The sequence below is a fragment of the Podarcis erhardii genome, assembly GCF_964252035.2.
Source record: "Podarcis erhardii genome assembly, chromosome: 4".
In the NCBI taxonomy this organism is placed as follows: Eukaryota; Metazoa; Chordata; class Lepidosauria; order Squamata; family Lacertidae; genus Podarcis; species Podarcis erhardii.
In genome coordinates, this window is record NC_138508.1 from 4,495,845 (window position 1) to 4,516,105 (window position 20,261).

The 20,261-nt window shown below is 50.4% G+C and overlaps 1 protein-coding gene across 4 annotated transcripts in view; it reads left to right on the forward strand.

Annotated features, from left to right (window-relative positions):
* Positions 1-20,261, forward strand: part of NUP98 (nucleoporin 98 and 96 precursor) — a 47,394-nt gene that overhangs the window by 17,499 nt on the left and 9,634 nt on the right. For 3 of the 4 annotated variants that reach the window (XM_081860025.1, XM_081860023.1, XM_081860022.1), the window contains 19 exons: positions 1,155-1,239; positions 2,271-2,363; positions 2,955-3,095; positions 4,046-4,179; positions 4,537-4,724; positions 5,331-5,447; positions 6,461-6,768; positions 7,728-7,841; positions 8,870-9,008; positions 9,118-9,295; positions 11,656-11,820; positions 12,613-12,789; positions 13,574-13,733; positions 14,887-15,313; positions 16,403-16,635; positions 17,427-17,696; positions 18,441-18,598; positions 18,802-18,945; positions 19,456-19,595. In XM_081860025.1, coding sequence (XP_081716151.1) covers positions 1,155-1,239; positions 2,271-2,363; positions 2,955-3,095; positions 4,046-4,179; positions 4,537-4,724; positions 5,331-5,447; positions 6,461-6,768; positions 7,728-7,841; positions 8,870-9,008; positions 9,118-9,295; positions 11,656-11,820; positions 12,613-12,789; positions 13,574-13,733; positions 14,887-15,313; positions 16,403-16,635; positions 17,427-17,696; positions 18,441-18,598; positions 18,802-18,945; positions 19,456-19,595 — 3,371 coding nt within the window. The remainder of the gene's footprint in view (positions 1-1,154; positions 1,240-2,270; positions 2,364-2,954; positions 3,096-4,045; positions 4,180-4,536; positions 4,725-5,330; positions 5,448-6,460; positions 6,769-7,727; positions 7,842-8,869; positions 9,009-9,117; positions 9,296-11,655; positions 11,821-12,612; positions 12,790-13,573; positions 13,734-14,886; positions 15,314-16,402; positions 16,636-17,426; positions 17,697-18,440; positions 18,599-18,801; positions 18,946-19,455; positions 19,596-20,261) is intronic. The other variant, XM_081860024.1, reaches the window with a different exon arrangement.

A 20,261-nucleotide genomic window follows, 5' to 3' on the forward strand; every position in this document is an offset into this window, starting at 1 on the left:
CACCTGGCTCCCATGACACACTTTTCCTGGTCAACTCAAACTACACTTCTCCTTTGCATCCCCAGTGGGGAACTGCGGTTTAATACCTGTTTCCTAACTAGGGTTTTAAATATCTGCAGATCTTGTTCTTAAACCACAGGTTGAACACAGTTTGGATCTGTGTAGTAAACTGGCGTTAAACCACAACTACTCATTTTTTGATATAACAGGGTTCTGTAGTTCAAGCAACAATGTGAGGGGTGGGGACGTGCCACTCTGACGCTCACTCACTGCTTGCCAAATTGTCACTCTGAATATCAGCTCTTGTGGGTGTCAACTGTAAAACCTCAGCTTTTGCCATTTGGCTGCTCTCCATCAGAGCAATTCTAGGAGGGTCCATGCACATTCCCACGCTGGACTATGAAGTTTCCACATGTTGGGTATTTCCTCCTGATTGACCAGGCAGAGAACATGTGATTCTTAGACTGAATATACGATGCTGTCTCCGGCTTTCTCTCATTTATTTTTGCCCTGCCTCTGTCCACACAGTCAAATCTACTCTCTCTCTCTGCTTTAATTCTACTGCCTTGTGCTCTGTTCCGTCTTCCGTCCTTCAGCCTGGTTCTTTACTACGCCTTGTAGGCACCTGGTGGGACGGAGAGAACCAGTGGGGACACCATTGTATCAGACTCTAGGGAGCACTGGGAAGGGAGTTCTAGAGGTGGCGCTGCTCTGTACATCAACGAGGGCATAGTGGGATTCATCGCCAAGTAGTTTCCCTCCCTCCTCCTACCTTAAGTGCTGGACGGAGGCAGTGCTGGGGGATGAGAGGGAAGGGGGGACTCTTGTATGCTCTTCCCCACCTGCAGCCCTCTTGACTCCCCCTCTTGCCCAGCACTGTGCACTATGCAGCTGTCCTGCGCTGACACCAAACTGCTGCTGTGGACCAGCACAGACGTAGTTCACTAGGGAGAGATATCTGATAATGTGCATTCTGTGGATGGCTGCACATCCTTTCCAAACATTTAAAACACGCTATGATTCTATGTTAACCTTTCTACGATTGGCTGCTAACTGAGAAAAAGCTAATATCCCTTTGTGACCAGGGCGGGGGCTGTGGACAGGGAAAAGAGAAAGAGACCCTGTGACGTTTAGAATGCATATTTCTCCTTCAGTCCCTCTTCAGCAACAAGCCTGCTGGATTTGGAACCACGACAACCAGCGCACCCTCGTTTGGAACAACTACGACTGGGATGTTTGGTAACGGACTAAACAATTGCTTTCCCTTTGGCATAGTCACGTAAAGAGCCTTAAATCTATTGTTGTTGCATTGAGTATAGCACACAGTATGTGGCAGACTAATTTATGTGAGATAATGCTGTTTGTGGGTCTTAAATTCTGTGTCAGCAAGCCGTGCTACATGGCAGGCAGCTGCGAGAGCCCAGGTGCTTCTGGCCTTGCTTTTGGCAAGAGTTTCATTCTGAGGGTCTCTGTCTCTTATACAAGCTTGGAGGCCTTCCTCAGATCCATGGAAAACAAATTCAAAGGCTTTATTCCAAGTCAAACAGTACATTTTCCCTGCCTCTCTGCTGGTGATTGAAGAGGTGTGGGGAGACAGCTGGAGAGAGTTCAGAGAGTTCTCATTCATTCCAGGGGTTATCCTCCTCCAATGTCTTGATGACAGACTTCCCTGGGGAGTGGGGAGTCTGGGAATCATTTGTACCTTCTTGAACAGCAGCTCCTGCTGCAGCTAAAAAGATTCCTGGGTACAGAGGATGATGACGGGAACCTCTCAAATGAATGCTACTTTTGAGTGAAAGGCAACCCCATTTTCTTTCATCCTCTGGAAATGCAAGTGGGTTGTGCGTGCGCTAGTGATGTCAGGCAGACCATGTACTGTGCCTTGCATAATAACAACAATAAGAAGAGTAATAGTAATTTTATTATGTATACAGTGGCCGCTCTGGTTGCGAACGTGATGCACGTTTGCAACCCGCAGTGGCACGTCTGCGCACACGTGGGTTGCTCTTCGGCCCTTCTGCGCATGCGTGACCACCGAAACCCGGAAGTAACCCGTTCCGGTACTTCCAGATTTTGGCAGTCCTTAACCCGAAAAAACGCAAGCAGAAGCGTCTGTAACCTGAGGTGTGACTGTGCCGCCCATTCAACTGGGTGGCCCCAGCCACTTGGGGCAGCTTCCAACAAAATAGTAAAACACATAACAAAGACCTGCATGGAAGAGAGAGAGGCCTGGGTGACAAACACAGCCACTTGCTGTTCTTTACTTGCAGGTTTTGGTGCAAACACCACGGGAAATAGCCTGTTTGGGAACAAGCCTGCAGCTGGGGCTTTGGGCACGGGACTTGGAACAGGATTTGGAACAGGTAAAGAATAGAAAGATGCCACCCTCAGAAGCTGCTTTCCCCCTTCCTCTCTCTGGCAGTTAGCCAGGTTTTTGGTGCCATGATTGGGATTCACTAAACATAACAGCAAGCTTCCACTTTCCTTCCTTCTCTAAACTGCTATTTCCCCCACTCTCACCAAAATCTTGCTGCCTTTATTTCACTGCTGCTTGTGCCGTTCTAGTTATTGAATATGTTGGACGCTCCAGCTAACTTCATGGTGGTTGTCAGAATCAGTATTTTCCAACTCTCTCTCTCACACACACACAAATAGCTCCTGCCCTTATTGTAAAGAGTGACAGACCTATGAGACCTTCAGTTAGCAAAACCACTTCTCCACTATAGAGAAGAATGGTCCGGATTCATAGCGCATATGCTTTACATTCTTGCTCCTAAATTGAATTCTGGCCATTGAGCCAAGCTGGTGGTGAGGAAGGAGAGCAGTTCCTTGGAGCACTAAAAATGATGTCCTCCTTTGAACTGTCTGTAGGGAAGGGAAGGCTGCTTATGCCTGTTTTGCTGCTGGTTGCGCATGTCGACGTTCCACAACCTGCTTTGCTTTCCTTCCTGTAGCCCTGAACGCAGGACAAACTTCGCTGTTTGGGAACACCCAGCCTAAACTAGGGAGTACGCTGGGGACAGGAGCCTTTGGCGCCCCTGGATTTAACACGTCAACAGCTACCCTGGGCTTTGGAGCTCCCCAGCCTGCAGTGGGTAAGTGTCTCGTTAACAAATGAACAGCCTGGACTTAAGTGGAAGAGTAGCCCTGCATGAGGTCACACCAGTTCATTGTCCCTCTGAGCGTTGGACTCCAGCTCCCATCAGTCCATTTCTGTATGGAAAGCCAGCTGCTGTTCTTTGGAATGCTGGAGGCAGCCACACATTTGGCACACATGTGGCTTGGTGGCAAATTCTAAATGGGAATGTATTTCACCAAAGCGTGGCATGTGTTGGAAATGCAGCAAGTGGTTTCCAGGATTATACCTCGCCCTCCCCGGCCAGAATATTGGCGGCTAACACCAATAAAATCACAGTAAAAACATAATACAAAACAAAACAATTTAAAATACAGGTTAAAATGCAGCCTCGTTTTAAAAGTGGCCCATAGATCAAGACCATAAGGGGAGGGAAACATAAGGGCCAGACTGAGTATAAACCAAAGGCCAGGCCGAACAGCTCTTGTCTTGCAGGCCCTGCAGAAAGATGTCAAGTCCCGCAGGGCCCTGGTCTCTTGTGACAGAGCGTTCCACCAAGTCGGGGCCAGTGCTGAAAAGACCCTGGCCCTAGTTAAGACCAATCTAACCACTTTGCGACCTGGGACCTCCAAAATGTTGTCATTTGTGGACCTTAAGGTCCTCCGTGGGGCATACCAGGAGTTAATAGTTCCCAAAAGTGGTTTCCAACTGAATAAGGGACCCAGTTTCTACCTCATATCGCCAAAACCTGAGGGATTAAGAGAGTGGTTTGTAGCTAAACCTATAAGCCCCGCTAACATTTTGTTTTTATTGGATGACTTTTGTCAGTCAGTGCAGTGGATGCATCTTCTAGGGGAGGATAGCACTTTCCCCACTTGGATTACCTTAGGCACCTTCTCTTCTGTCAGCGAGTTGTTACAGCCCCTTGGGGGGATATTGGGCTGATGTCTTCCCCTCTCATTCATTCAGCTTTGACTGACCCAAATGCTTCAGCCGCTCAGCAAGCGATTCTTCAGCAGCACCTCAACAGCTTGACATACTCGCCCTTTGGGGATTCCCCCCTCTTCAGAAACCCGATGTCTGACCCAAAGAAGAAAGAAGAGGTTTGTCATGGGAGAAGGGGACATGGCTGAGAGGGTGACTAGATTATGCCAGGTCGAGAAATGGTCCGAGAAGGCTTTTCTACTTGGGAATCCAGAGCTAAAACTGATTCAGGACAGGCGCCAGAAAGTACTTCTTCACACAGTTCATAATTAACTTACAAACTTGGGTGGAATGAAGTGGGTGAGCAATCAACTCAGGCCTCTTGCAGAAGTGGTCTGTCTCTCCTGCTGTTAGCAGCCTGTTTTTTGGAGAGGGAGAAGGAAAAGGAGGTTGCAGCAAAAGCGGTTGAGAGAATCTGATAGGATAGCCGTCTCAAATTTGCAATTGTGTGTGTGTGTGTGTGTGTGTGTATACAGAGACTGAAGCCAACCAATCCAGCAGCCCAGAAGGCATTGACCACCCCTACTCATTACAAGCTGACTCCTCGCCCTGCGACCAGGGTGCGTCCGAAAGCTTTGCAGACCACGGGCTCCTCTAAATCCCACCTGTTTGATGGCCTGGATGACGATGAGCCAGCCCTGTCGAACGGGGCCTTCATGCCCAAGTAAGTGTTGCCTCTAGACTTCTTTATATGCTAAGGTGGCTTGGGGTGCCTGCAAATCTGAAGTGTGAGGTGTCTGGCAGCTTATCTCGATGGACTTGAACTGTGTTGCATTCTGGCTTTGATCCAGCTCTTGCTGGAGGTAATTGGTACTTAATGATCTTGAACGGAGTAACAAGTACCAATTACGGCCAACGAGAGCTGGATTAAAGCCAGAATGCACGCTTCAGTTGGCGCAGTGGCTCTTCCTGAACTCTTTAACACGATATATAAGGTGGTGGTGCAGCCCACTCTGGGTTAAGGTGAAGCCCAATTATAGGTCACAGCCCACTGGGTAAAGACCACTGGCATCTCTTATCAGTCATCTTTTTCACAGCAAAAAATAGTTCAAAAGGAGCTCTTTAATGCCATTAAGTAATAAGAAAACCACACACACAGCTGGCCCAGCTAAAGCCTCCATTGTCTTGCAGTGGGGGAGAGAAGGGCTTCCACAGTCCAGTTCTGTGGTGTGATGGGGGCTGCAATTAAAAATAAGTTGAACTAAGAAGGGGAGGGGGTAAGGGAGTGAGGCAGCAGTGATTAATTTCTCCTCTTCTTGGTCTCTCTTAGGAAAAGCATTAAGAAGCTAGTTTTGAAGAGTATCAAGGCCAGCAGCCTTTTCTCTCCGACCAACTGTGAAGCGGATGACCTCGCCTCTCCCTCTGAGTACCCAGAGAACGGAGAACGGTATGTCTGCATGGACACCTTAAAAAAAACAGGACCTTGGTCAGGTTTTCCTTTTTGAAGTAAGCGGACTCAGCCTTAAAGGCGCAGCTCCACCTGCAGTTGTTGGGTTTAAACCAGGGGGAAGTCTTCCCTGTTATAGCCTTGGCACCGGGAACGTTGCGTCCCTTGTGTTGCCTGAGTAATGCTCACACTGTGTAACAGGGAGTGCGTGTCCAGGGGAAAGAAAAGACTTTGGTGATCTCACCTGCCACTGAACCCCATATATTTTGACCATACGCGGTTTTGGCTGTTACCTCTGGAATGTAACCTCCATGGAAGCTGAGAGTTGCCTGTACTTATGAAGAGGGGCGGGGGAGCCACCGTTCCTGGAAATCCTGCTCAGCGCTCTCTCTGTCTTCTGAGATCTTGCTGAGTATTGCTCACACCCTTTCAAGTCTATCTTGAGTAGCCTGGACTATCAGAAACTTAATTTATAGCGAAAGCAGAGGATGTTATGGTGCTGTGGGCATGTGCCCTTGGACTGTGGGCATGTGAAATTGGAAAGGGATAAACTCCCAATTCCCTCTGACTCTCCCATACAGAATAAAGAGAGGGCGCTTGGTCCAGAAAAGTCTACGTTTTCATATAGGAGCTGTCGTGTATTTGGGAAATGCATTTTACTTAAGTTAGAACAATATCCATTTCAAAGCAATTTCACAATGTGCATTTTGAAAGGCGGTGGTGACGTCAGGCTTCCTGTGTGATTCTGCACTGCGATGCCAGAATTGGTTTGGTCTGAGCATGGATCTGTTCCCTTAACAGCTGAAGGTCAATACGCCCAATAAATCCTGCATCAGCTTTCTAACTTCTGGCTCAGCCTTTGCTTTCCATCCATGCAGGAACTCACACTCAAGAAGTTCATTACCAGTTAGATAGCTAGTGTTTATTTTTTATAGCGGTGTGTTTGTATTTCGGTTATGAAGTTTTTTCTTTGGGGCTCACGTGGTGGACCTTAAATGTTGTGGTTTCCTTAGATTCAACTTCCTTTCCCGGTCAGTTGATGAGATCCACCGGCAGGATGGAGAGCAGCAGGAGGAGGACCGTCCTCGTGAAGTCACGAGGTACTACTCCAACCCCATTGCCAAGCCCATCCCACAGACCCCCGAGAACGCCATGCACAAGCACCACAACAACGTGGACGACACCCTCCTCGCCCTGAACTTGCGTCCTCCCCTGCGGAACGGGCTGGAAGGCAGCAGCGAGGATGCCTCCTACCACGAGGAGTCCCTGCAGGAGGACCAGGAAGAGGAGGCGAACGGCATGCACCAGGCTCATCCGGCAGGTGAGGCAGGTGGTTCTTCTGGTGGCCGGGCTCTTCTCCCCCCCCCCCCCCAGAAATGCCCCTAAGCATAGACTGGGAAAAGTAGGAGTTGTGCAGAGGAATTGAGAGGGCGCTGCTTATAATGCACATTGTCATTTGCAGTCCTTCAAACTCTGTCTGGTCATACTTTTCTACCCTTGGATCTCATTCAAGTGGCATTTTCTTCTTTTAAAAAGCAAATCTTGGTGTTTCTATTATTTTCAAACACTGAGTTGGCCTTCTGAAGGTTTTGATGACCTGCGATCCAAGTCGGTGCAGGTTTTGATGCACCAAACGGCTCTAGCAAAAGTCGGCTTGGATTGACGGACCTTTGAGAAAATGGTCTTGTGAATTATCCAAGAATGTGCTTCAGGGTGTAAGGAGCAGGTTTATGTTGTGTCAGACCGGATGTCTGTATAGCTTAGCGCTGCCAACGCTGGCAGTGAGTTTGAACCCAGGTCCTAGTTACTGCTTCTTTGATCTTTCGCTCCTTTCTCCTCTGCCCTGCTCATGTATTGCCTTCCCTAGCATGGCAATACAAGGCCATGCAACTGGATCTTTACCATCAGATTGCACCTGCAGCCTTACCAAAATAAGACCAAAACATTTCTAACCTTGAGGTGTTTCTAGGGATGCTGCAAGATTTGTGGCAGTCATTTTTCATAACTAATTTTAATAGGTACTGATTCACTTTGCAATCTACTGCAGAGGCAGTGTTTGGTTAAGGTTTTCTGGGTGTTCTTCTCCTTAGTCAGTTGTAAATCTAAAGTTCCTTCAGTGAGTCCCTTTATTGCTCCCTTTCATACGTATTATAATCTTGGAGTAGGTACACCTGCATTCTCTGGCTCATTTCTTTGCTGTTCTGGCCTGCAAATGAATCACTGTGCCTGTTGCAGAAATTGCTGAAAGGAGTGACCTTCAACCAGTTTTGGTTCTTTTAGGAATTGTTTTAACCCGAGTCGGCTACTACACCATTCCATCCATGGAAGAATTGGCCAAAATGACAAGCGACAAAGGAGAGTGCATTGTGACAGACTTCACCATTGGCCGAAAAGGTAAGGATGCTTCTCTGCACAAAGACCTTTTCTCCTGAAACTGCCTTTCCCAAAGCCCAGGAAAGTCCCACCTGGATGAAGGTCAAGTAACTGCCTAGCTCAAGAGGAGCAAAATTCAGGCCATTGAAACATGGTTAAAGTACTAGGCATGTCTCTAGGATCACTCAGGCCATTCACACAACAGTTTTCCAGAATCTGCTCTAAAGGTTCCTGTGTGTTGAAAGTCCCTCAAGCTCATGCCCTCATTTTGTCAGGAAGGGTCAGAAGAATTCCCCCTAAGCATTTCAAGTAATCTGGTTGTTGGATATTAGTCCTAGTGGTTGAGTCCCCACAGTCTCTTTCCTCAAGTAATAATAATAATAGCATATTGCAGGGGTCAGCAACCTTTTTCAGCCATAGGCCGATCCACCGTCCCTCAGACCATGTGGGGGGCCGGCCTATATTTTGGAAAAAAATATGAATGAATTCCTATGCCCCACAAATAACCCAGAGATGCATTTTAAATAAAAGCACACATTCTACTCATGTAAAAACACGCTGATTCCCGGACTGTCCGCAGGTTGGATTTAGAAGCCAATTGGGCTGCATCCAGCCCCCTGGCCTTAGGTTGCCTACCTACCCCTGGTATATTGCAACACATGCAGTGTACATGCACTTAAACCCATCAGTTCTTGAATGTGATCACAGTAACAGTACAGATGACAAAGCTGCACACAATGTGCACAAATTAAAAGTTGTTTGGATGCATAAATGACGCTCCGAAGTACATGATTGCAAAACTGGTTGGGGGCTGGTTTAGGTGCGTGTCCCCCATAGACCTTTCTGGGAGTTTCCGCCAGACTCCCGCTGCAGCTTGTGCGCTTCTTGCATAGATTTCTAAGACACTCCCGGCTGTGGTGATTGCGCACACTTGACCAGTGAGCTTCCATAGCTTTGTTGCAGCAGCACTCCGGTTTAAGCTGATGCTGAGATCATAGAATGGTAGAGTTGGAAGGGGCTGTCATCTAATCTGTTCATCTCCTCCCTAGGCTACGGCTCAATCTACTTTGAAGGCGAAGTGAACCTGACTAACTTGAACCTGGATGAGATTGTGCACATCCGTCGGAAAGAAGTGATTGTCTACCCAGATGATGAACAGAAGCCACCCATTGGGAAAGGATTGAACAGGTAAATAGAGACCAACCCAGTGCTGGCTCACGTTCACCGTGAACACGCTAGTTCATCTGTTGGGAGTGTTTGCCTCTCTGGCCTCCCAACCCTCTTTGTTTCTTAACAGGAGAGCTGAGGTCACTTTGGATGGTGTTTGGCCCACTGACAAAACCTCCCGTTGCCTGATAAAGAGCCCAGAACGGCTAACCGAAATGAACTATGAAGGCAGGCTGGAAGCCGTCTCCCGGAAGCAGGGTGCCCAGTTCAAGGAGTACCGCCCTGAAACTGGTTCGTGGGTATTCAAGGTAATAACAGCTGTGTATAAGTAAATGGAACCAGCTTCTATACCAAAGCTTTTTTCTTTCCTTGGCCTGGAAAAATTTAAGGCACAGGCAGGGATAATTGCAAATTTTCACTATTGTTTGCACAAAATTCCAACTGCCCCATTTTGGCGACTCCTCAGAAATACTTCATCTGCAACAGGAATGGGGAGCCTGTGCTGCCTCTCTGCATCCCTACCCCCCGGGATGTTGTCAGACCAGCTCCCATCATCATTAACCATTGGTGCCATTTTTGGCTGCAGCAGATGGGAGCTGGAGCCCAGTATCAACTGCAGACTCCCCATCTCTGGTGTCCCGGTGTCAGGGAAGAGTTAGAAGTTTCCAGTTTCTCAGAGGGAGAAAGCATTCCCCAAGGGGGGAAGGAGAGCAGTGAATCTAATAGAAGAGAGCAGGAGGAACAACAGGGAGGGACCGGCTGTTCCCAGGAAAGGCAAGGGTTCAGTTCTAGCTCAGATTCGGAGGAGGGGAGATACAGGCCAGCTCTAGCCAGGAGGTTAGAAAAAAGTGCGGGAAAGCGAAGGAAAGCCATTTTGAGAGTGGCTGGTCACCGAGAAGCAGAGCTCAAAAGTACAGTGGTGCCCCGCAAGACGAATGCCTCGCAAAACGAAAAACCCGCAAGACGAAAGGGTTTTCCGATTTTTTAGCGGCTTCGCAAGACGAATTTCCCTATGGGCTTGCTTCGCAAAACGAAAGCCCATAGGGAAATCTCCGGGGACAGCGGGGAACCCTCCTCCCACCGCAAGCCCCGGGAAGAGAGGAGAAGCTGCGCGCCTTCCCCTCTGTTCCCGGACCTGTCCTGAAGGCTTGCGGTGGGAGGTCCGGGAACAGAGGAGAAGGCGCGCAGCTTCTCCTCTCTTCCCGGGGCTTGCGGTGGGAGGAGGGTTTTTCCTCCCCACCGCCAACATTCAGAAGGCTGTTCTGAAGGCTGGCGGTGGGAAGAAAAGCCCTTCTCCCGCCTCCAGAAGAGTTCCCCGCAGGGCTCCCCAAGCTGTGAATGTCTGCCGCGCGCGAGGGGCGCTCTGCTTAAGAGCGCCCCTCGTGCGGGGCAGCAGGCTGCTATCCGCAGCTTGGAGAGCCCTGTGGGGAAGTCCGGCAGGGCTCCCCAAGCTGCAGGTATCTGCCCCGCCCGAGGGGCGCTCTGCTTAAGAGCGCCCCTCGTGCGGGGCAGCAGGCTGCTATCTGCAGCTTGGAGAGCCCTGTGGGGAAGTCCGGCAGGGCTCCCCAAGCTGCAGGTGTCTGCCCCGCCCGAGGGGCGCTCTGCTTAAGAGCGCCCCTCGTGCGGGGCAGCAGGCTGCTATCCGCAGCTTGGAGAGCCCTGTGGGGAAGTCCGGCAGGGCTCCCCAAGCTGCAGATGTCTGCCCCACCCGAGGGGCGCTCTGCTTAAGAGCGCCCCTCGTGCGGGGCAGCAGGCTGCTATCCGCAGCTTGGAGAGCCCTGTGGGGAAGTCAGGGCTCCCCAAGCTACAGGTGTCTGCCCCACCCGAGGGGCGCTCTGCTTAAGAGCGCCCCTCGTGCGGGGCAGCAGGCTGCTATCCGCAGCTTGGAGAGCCCTGTGGGGAAGTCAGGGCTCCCCAAGCTGCAGGTGTCTGCCCCACCCGAGGGGCGCTCTGCTTAAGAGCGCCCCTCGTGCGGGGCAGCAGGCTGCTATCCGCAGCTTGGAGAGCCCTGTGGGGAAGTCCTGCAGGGCTCCCCAAGCTGCAGATGTCTGCCCCGGGCGAGGGGCGCTCTGCTTCAGAGCGTCCCTCGCACCCGGCAGCAGGCTGCTATTCGCAGCCTAGGCAGCCCTGCAGGAACTCTTCTGAAGGCTGGCGGCGGGAGAAGGGCTTTTCTTCCCACCGCCAGCCTTCAGAAGGCTGTTCTGAAGCCTGGCGGTGGGGAGAAAAGTCCTCCCCCCCCCACCAGCCTTCAGAAGAGGTCCGGGGAAAGACTGTCCCCGGACCTGGTCTGAAGGCGGTCTCCCTAGGAACGCATTAATTGATTTTCAATGCATTCCTATGGGAAACCGTGCTTCGCAAGACGAAAAACTCGCAAGACGAAAAAACTTGCGGAACGAATTAATTTCGTCTTGCGAGGCACCACTGTATCTGAAAGAAGTGACTCTGAGGAATAATATTTAAGAACTGTTTATAAGATTGTTTTATTAATAATCAATAAAAAGTTATAAAAGAACAAGAAGCGTTCGTGTGGTGATCTGAAGAGGACAACGACCAGGCCTGACACCCAGCCACCAGTATAACTTGACAGGCAGGATATTGTCTTCACTTACTGATGTCCACAAGCTACTAGTTCAGGCCATCACCTATGCTGGCTTTGGTTTCTGTCCAGGTGGCTCACTTCTCAAAATACGGTTTGCAAGATTCTGATGAAGAAGATGAGGAGCACCCATCGAAAGTCGAGGCAAAGAAACAGAAAACGGCTCAAGTGCCCCCGCCAGGCCTGTTGGCGTCTCAGCAGATGGCTCTAGGTGGGAAACCAGCACCTCCTTCCAAGGTAAGGGAAAGAAATATGTGAACTGGAGCCCTTGAAAAAGGGAAGATTGAAATAATTTATTCAGTGGCAGAAGAGGACAAGGTGGGGTGTCTCCAAATGGCTTTGACCAAGTTAAGTGCAGGGGTTCTGCTTTTTCTCACTCCCCACCCTGCCCAAAGCAAAAATTGGCCATGCTCTCCTTGCTGATGATGTAGACAAGAAAAGGCACAAGAGTGTGTGGCTGAAATTCTCTCTTTTTTTCATTTTCTTGCCGCATCATTTTTAGTATTTTCCCCAAATTTTAATGAATCGACCACAAAGCTAGCTGAATTTCTCTTCTGGTCCTGATGATCCAGGATGCTCTTAAGAGGGCAGGTGAGCCGTGTTGCTTGTCTAGAAGCAGCATGTATAGGAAAGGGGTTTTATTTTGGCTCTCCTGTGCTCCAGGAGGAAGGGCAGGATGTAAAACAAAAGGAATAGGTCAGAATTTCAGCAGCTTAGGTTTCCCCAGTTGGCCTCGTTCCCTCTGCCGGCCTGAAGACATTCCCTGGAACTCGGTTTAGTGGAGGAGTCATGATGATGCCAGCCTAACACCGCCTATTGTGACATGGCATTGCCACACTGGTCTCTGTCTCCAGTCCTACATGATACTTGCTTTGCTAGCTCAGCAGCTGCTCTGTTTGAGGCACTCGGACGCATCCAGAACTGGGGTGGGAGGCCTGGACTCTGTTGATCTTTTGTAGCAGAAGTTTATTACACGCTCCGCTGCTTTGGATCTGTATTGCATTGCCTCTTAACTCCTGATGCCTGCAGAGCCCAGATGTTGAGCAGCTTGGGAAGGTTGTGGAATTTGATAGTGACATGGCAGACATCACTCAGGAGCCGGCCCAGGACTTGGTCGCAGAAGAGAGTTTTGCAGAGGAGCAGGAACCAGTGCCAGCTTCTGCACACATTGCATCCTCTCTGGACATCAACCCCCACACATTGCAGGTGAGCCCCTCCTTGTTTGTGTTGCTTGCCTGGTAGGGTCCTCCTTTGGTCTTGGACTCGGACCTCACCACTTGTTCCTATAACCGGGTACACCTGCTGTTCACTCTTTCTGCTCTGAGCCTTCTGTGGCCTGTATCTGTTTGTTTTTATCATGTCACCATGAATTCTCCTTTGCTGTTCTGGCAGGGGCTGATGGGAGTTATAGTTCAGTACATCTAGAAGGCATCAGGTTGACCAAAGCTGCCTTTTCTGGGCAGCAGGACAGATCTTTCTCTCCCCATCCCAAGTGGGACAGATTTGACAGGTGGGCAGGGCTGCCCCCTGACATCACTTTGACACCAGGCCCCGAGCTTTGGATTTCTGACCATCAGGGCTCCAAGTGCAGCATCCCTGGGCTTCTCTTTGAGCATCTGAAAGAAGTGGGTGGGTGTGGTTTGGGGTAGAGGGTCTCACAGGCCAAATTGGACTCTCGGTGAGCCAAAATCGGCCTCCATGCCAGAGCTTCCCCACCCTTGCTGAACATATTTACAAGTCACATGCCGTGACTTTGGACCAGTCAGAAGATGCTGCCCTCAAACTGGGGGTCTCAGAATGTCAGCAACCTAAAAGGTCCATTTACAGTAACTGGACAAAGGTTCCCTTTTAACTCATTGGTTTTATCTCTTGCTTTTAGCATTGTTATGTCAGTGGATATTGAATAAGCACACTAAGGAAAAAACAAAACCTCCAGCTTCTTAAAAGCTCCCTGTAATATATGATGACCTTGTTCTGTACTTGTTTCCAGATCATGAAAGCTTCCTTGCTTGTGGATGAGGAGGACTTGGACCTGATCCTTGACCACGGTTTTGGCAAGCAAGCTGCACCAGTGGACACATCCCAAGACCTCTGTTCCCCCAGACTTCCCATCTCCTCCTTGATGCGTGGACGCAAGAGCCGCCCCTCAGGTACAGTAAGAACCCCGGTCTTTGTGCTGGCGCCAAGAGGGAAACGGTTCTTAAATGCTAAGCTCTGCTTGGGACAGACTTTCTGAGGCTAATCTTAGCACATCGCTGCAAGAGAGTTCCTCTCATTGCTGGGCCTTTGGGACTCTGTTCAACAAAGGGTTAAATTAAAAATAAATCTGTTAATGATACATTTCCAAGACTTTGATGTTTGAATTGTGCTCTGTGAATTTTCCTACTGTGTATGAGCCACTTTTAAGACTTTTTGGGATGGTGTCCAATAAATTAAGTGAAAGAAGTAAGGAAGCATTTTGAGGAGGGTGGGGGGAGAGTAAGCCCCCCTAAGGCACCCCAGGCACTTCAGGGGATGTGATCTGTCATTAAACAGAGCAGTGAGGCCTTTGGGCTTTTCACAACACAAAGTCTCACTGCAGACACCAGTGACCAGTCTGTATAAGTCAGTTTACAAATACAGTGTTCTTTGATGTGTTATTCTGGCTGCTCTAATGTTGAACCAGGGGGAGCATTTGGGATCTATTTAGGAAAAAGCCCACACATTGCAATCAGTTTAGAACAGGTGTGGGCCGGATCCAAGACTCACCAACCCTGAAGAAAACCAGACAGGAGTGTTTGGGATCCCAGAGCAGTGCTGCATGTACCATTTCTGCACATAGACATTAACGCACACGACCCCAGCAAAGTGACATGATCCCACAACCTGAGCAAAGTTCAGGATGAAACCTACGGGGCTCTCATAAGGGTTCCTCACATGTTGCTGTGGAAACTCGAGGTTTCCAGAGTGACAACTAACGCATCATAAGTAACGTCCGTCTTTTCCGTGGAGTCCATAACCCATTCAGCTGCGTGATAAGGTGATGTACACACAGGTCTGAACCAATCATTCATTGAGGATTGTGACTGTAACTTTTGGCCTTGAATGAAGGTCTGGAAGCTTCAGCTTGTTTGAGATGCTGCTGCCTGAGTCCTGACAGGGGCATGAATTGGGGAGCAGTAGGCATGTTGCAACCTTCCCTTAGGCCCACTGGAAGCCAGCGCACTTGCGTCCAGAAGCATGCTTTTGGGTGGGTGGGGTGTTAGAATGGTGATCTGTCAGAAGTCTTGTCTTCCTAATCAAGGCCTTCCTTCTCCTCCTTAGTTGGTGGGCTGCTGCAGTCAAGACTCTCGGGCGCATCTTTACGCGTCCCAACTACTTCCCTCCAAGACAGACGCAGTCCAAGGACTTCCTTGCTGGCCAGCGCTCTTCCTGCCCCGCCTTGGTCCGTCGGTTCTCCGCTGACCGGCGCATTCACAATGCCCAGCCTGGAGCCTGACATGCCGCTGAAAACGGTGGGCGTCCGCAGGCATCCCGAGCTGGTGCCTCTGGAGAAGTCTGTCACCTACGGGAAAGGAAGGCTGCTGAAGGATATGGCCCTCTTCATGGGACGCTCCTTCCGTGTCGGCTGGGGGCCCAACCGGATCCTCGTCCACAGCGGGGAGCAGCTGAGCACATTGAGCGAGCCAGAAGATCTCCGCAACGAATCCATGGAGTATGGATTCTTGCCAACGCCTGTTGCTCCTAAACAGTGAGATGTTACTCTGTTCTTAAGTATCAGTCTTCCAAAGTGTTACGCAGTGAGCTGAGTTATCTGGCTGGCTAGTCTAGTTTGTACTGATGTGGACTTTTGCCACAAAGGCAGAACTAATTTCTTCTTACCTGTTCACCCTAGAGGGTGGGTGGGGAAACCTCATGCCCTTTTCTCAGCCTGCTGCACTTGGTATCTGGAGTTTGGCTGCACTGCAAGACAGTCATTCCTGCCCTGGGTTTTTGTTTACAGTGGTAACTCGGTACTTAATTCGTTCCAGTGGTCTATTCTTAACCTGAAACAGTTCTTAACTCTGAAGCGTGCTTTTGCTAATGGGGCCTCCTGCTGCCACTCCACCGCTGGCGCGCGATTTCCGTTCTTATCCTGGGGCAAAGTTCTTAACCTGAAGCAACCACTTCCTGGTTAGTGGAGTTTGTAACCCGAGGTACCACTGTATTTCCTAAAATTTATGTATTGCTTTGGAGGGGGGGTGTAAGAAAACCCCAAAGCAGACGAGTGCTGGTCTTCTATCAGCAGAGCAGGTTCCCTCTCCCTACCTTGTTCTGAGCTCACTAGCAGCATAACAGAAACCTTTTCCAGGACTGGGCATATTGGTCTCTCCTGGCAGAAATTGCCATCTTCCAATAATATAGAGAGGCAACTCTCTCAGCACAGCACCTTGGCATCACTTGGCTCCTCCAGAAGCAGCAAAGCTTTCTGGTTATAACCGTTGCAAACTGCTGAGTTTGTCACCTTGTCGTCTTTCAGTGCATAGGGGCTGTGTATGATGAATATTTTCTTACTATGGTGCTCCTTTTAAGCTAATGGCTTGGCTGAAATTCTGTGCTGTTTTATCCAATGGATGTTTGTGAATAAACCCACAAAGGGAGAAGCAATGTGGGGTCTTTGAGAAAATGCTTCCCACCACCTACTTAACCCATGCTTAAACTTTTGAAGCTGTGCTTAATTTGTAAGCTTACTTGAGGGCATATTATTTAGAAGGCAGCCTGTGTTTATTTTTAAATAATCAAATATTGCCGTGACAGAGCCACTCATCTCCCTTGATCTGTGTTCCCGATGCCTCTGCAGGCTCTCGGAGTCTCCCTTTAAGGTTCACGTGGAGAAGCTGAGCTTGGAAGGAAAGGCAGCTGACGAGGACCTAGACTCATACCTTGTTCCACTGGAGATCAAGCTGAAGCAGAGCACCGTCCACATGGATGAGCCGTGCCCTTTCCTGACCCCCAACCCTGGCGTAGCTGCTATTCATGAGTATGCCCGGTGGGCAACTGAGACGTCTGCAGACCCAGAAGGAAGGGAAGAAGGTGGGCCCAAAACTGGATGCCAAAGAAAAGGAATTGGGGGGTGGAGGAATTGGAAATGTCAGGTTGAGCTCCTGTCATGTTGGGGGAGGGCTTTTTGAACCAGCTTTTTGAGGAGAGCCTGCTCTGTCCTGTGGCTGTGAAGAGGCAATTCTGCCTTGGCCAGTGGTAGATGGTGCATGCAAGCATTGAGTCACTGCTTAGCATCTTTCCATGCCCCAGTCTCATGTCCCACCATGGGCTCATGCCCCAGCACCTGTTTTAGAGCAGAATCACCGTGGAAGACACAGCGAGGCAGGGCGTTCTGGTAACAGACCGGCCTCCTGCTGTCTCCAGCAGCTGCTGTTGACCTCCCAAGCTGTGGTGCATGGGGAGCGGGTGGGTGCTAGGAACAGAAGAGATTCCTTGGTCTTTCTTGCTATGGATGCAACTTCAAGGGGCCAAAAACTGCAGCCTCTTGGCAGGATCAGGTGTGAGCTTTTGCAGACCCTTGGTGCCTTCATAGAATTGGATTTGGAAGGCCCAAGGTGACTTGGTGGCACTGGGTATTTCTGGCCTCACCTTCATGGTCCAGATCACAGCTGGCCACAAGCAGAGAGAGGCAGGTGATTGACAGAGCAGAGGTAGCAGTGCACAGTCCAGAATTTAAGCTACAGTGTGGGGTAAGGGTGGAATGGCCTTAGGAGCCCCCTGCTGCATGTGTGCGGCTGGGACCCTGTTTGCTGCTGCATTATGGGATAGCACAGGGCAGGCCTGCAGGGTCGTGTGCTGATCTCTCTCTGCCCTCTCGCCAGCTGCAGTGAAAGACTGGTGCTTGGTGTGGACCCTGTGTGAGGCGCTCTGGGGCCACTTGAAGGAGCTGGAGGCCCGCTTGGATGAGCCCACGGAGTACGTCCTTGCTCTGGAGCGCCGGAGAGCCTTCTCCCGCTGGCTGTCGCAAACGGCTGCCGAGCGGATTAAGAACGAGGTCTCGCTCGCCCAAAACGACAGTCCCGCCCAGGCCGTCTTCAGCTACCTTACTGGGAAGCAGATCAGCGAAGCTTGCCGGCTGGCGCAACATTCTGGTAAGAGGGCGGCTTTTCACCTGGAGCCAGGATCTAATAAGGAATCTGCTGGATCCCGTGGGCAGAAATGGTGTACGGCCAGTGCTGCTTAGCAGGTTGCCTGGAGAGGGCGCAGCAGGCAGAATCAGGTGCTTGTCTGTTCCTTGGAAATGGCCAGCGCCAAGAGGAAAGCTCTCCTTTGCCCGCATCTTGACATAAATTTGGCTTCCTTCAGCACAGCAAAGAGCATTGGCCCGAGGAAGTTCTGCCCGCCACCAATGTTGTTTGTTTCTGCAGGGCTGGTAGGAGGGAAATGCAGAGTTCCTTTGTAAACTCTTCACCCCTCATTCTTCTCTGCTTTAGCTGCTCCCTAGAAAAGGATTGGAAGGGGATTTGGGTGTGTCTTCCCAACTAGATCAGCTTCTTGAATTTCTAGGTGAGCAACACCAAAAAAACCCCCCTGCCTTACAACAGGCTTAAATCAACCGATCCTTGCTGATGATATTGAGGGTGGGCTACATGCAGCACTCCCCAAGCAAGAAGCCATCTATCATGTAGCTGGACTTGGTTTTCCTATGGGCAGCTATTTTCTGCCTAAGTCAGTGTGGTACTTCCCCCCCAAAATATGTGCTAGAGCACCAATGTCTGCACTGCTGCCATCTTTTGGCCAAGCAAGCCCGTCCCTGCGTCCAAGTAGTTTACATTTCAGGAGAGGCTGCTCACTGGGGTTTGTGTCTCTTCTGACGTGCTGCTGTTGCATTACAGGGGACCACCGGCTGGCTCTGCTCCTCTCGCAGCTGGCAGGGAGCCAGGATGTCCGGGAGCTCCTTGCCATGCAGCTGGCAGACTGGCATCAGCTCCAGGCGGACTGCTTCATCCAGGAGGAGAGGCTGCACATCTTTGCCCTTTTAGCTGGCAAGCCGGTGAGTTGCGGAGCCTGGGCTCACTTGGCAACCCTGGGCACTGCTTGGCCAGTTGCGTTAAGAGGGTCACATGTACACACAACGCCGTCACCAGGCCAGCGAGCCTCTGTGGGTGTCCCTCTTGCATAGCAAAGCTACTGTGTTGGGCTCTGTGCCTGGCCCACACTGACACTCTGCCTCGGCCCTTTCCCTCACTTCTGCAGGTGTGGCATTTGTCAGAGAGGAGGAGCATCAACATCTGCGCCCATCTGGATTGGAAGCGTTCTCTCGCCATCCACCTCTGGTACCTGCTTCCTTCTACAGCACCTCTTTCCAAGGCCCTCAGCATGTATGAAGCTGCATTCCAGGTAGGCAGAAGTCACAGTCCTGTTTGGCCAGAGGGCCAGCCTTGAGCCCTATCCCTAGAGCTGAGGCACTGCGGCCCTGTTGCTGCCCCCTGAAGGAAGGACAGGATGATGTGCTGTGCTTCTGCTGAGCTCCCTTTGCTCTTTGGCATATGCAGGAACATCACCGATGTTCTAGAACAGACTAAATGTCTGTGTCTAGGTCTGCATCTGGTTTCCCACAAGGGACACCCAGAGACCCCCACCGGAAGCCCATAAGCAGGACGTGAGAGCAGGCCTCCCTCTCCTCCTGCTGCCTCTGATCCTGTGGGGCGGGTACAACTGGCAGCCATTCCCCACCTGTCAAACTTGCCTTGAGGGGAGGGAAGGCGGGAGAGACAAGGATCCAGCTCAGTTTCCAGCTCCCTACCCCAACGTCTCTCTAGTGCCTCCTCGGAACAGGCATACACAGGAGAGAGGCCTTTCCTTCTTCCTGCAGCTGCTTCCCCTCACTCACTGGTATTGTGCTTGCAGGACTCCTCGGAGGGAGAGAAGTATGCTTGTTCTCCGCTGCCTCCGTATCTGGAAGGCTCAGGCTGTGTGATTGAGGAAGGCGATCAACAACACCCACTCCGAGATGTGTGCTTTCACCTGCTAAAGCTGTACAGTGATAGGTAACTCTTCCTGTTTTCCTGCACCTGCTGAAGGCGGACTCTGCTCCGCAGATATTCAGCTCTTGTAAATCTTTTGGTCTTTTAAGGTGACACAAGACCTTTTGCGACAGACTTCACAAGGCTGTCCCTCTGGAATCTCTTTCCTCCTTGTGAACTCAGGCTGCAAATGTGGTGACCTACCAAGAAGATCCTGGTTTCTGCCCACTCTGCGGGGAGGAGCTCCCCAGATATCATTATTGTTTATTAAATTTCTATGCCACCCTGCATACGAGGATAATAGGGTGCTTTACAATATGAAAATACATACCATAACAATACATACCATAGTAACAAATGAAAGCAATAACACACACCCCACACATAGTTTAAAAGACCATAGATGGTTTAATTAGCCAAAGGTCTGGGAGAAGAGGAATGGTAAGCATCCTGCTTAAAAAGTCCCAAATCAATTTACAGCCATCTGGTTGGCCACTGTGAGATAGCTGTGAAATAAGATTGGCCACCAGTCTGGTCCAGCAGGCTCTCCTCGTGTTCTTATGTTCTAAAGTGTTTTTAAAAAGTATGCCTGGTGGGGGAAGGGGGGGGGGACATAAACAGAAAGTTGTGTGCCTGTCAAAACAGCCATGGGATGTACAATACCCCTTTCCCTCCAGTCCTGTATATATT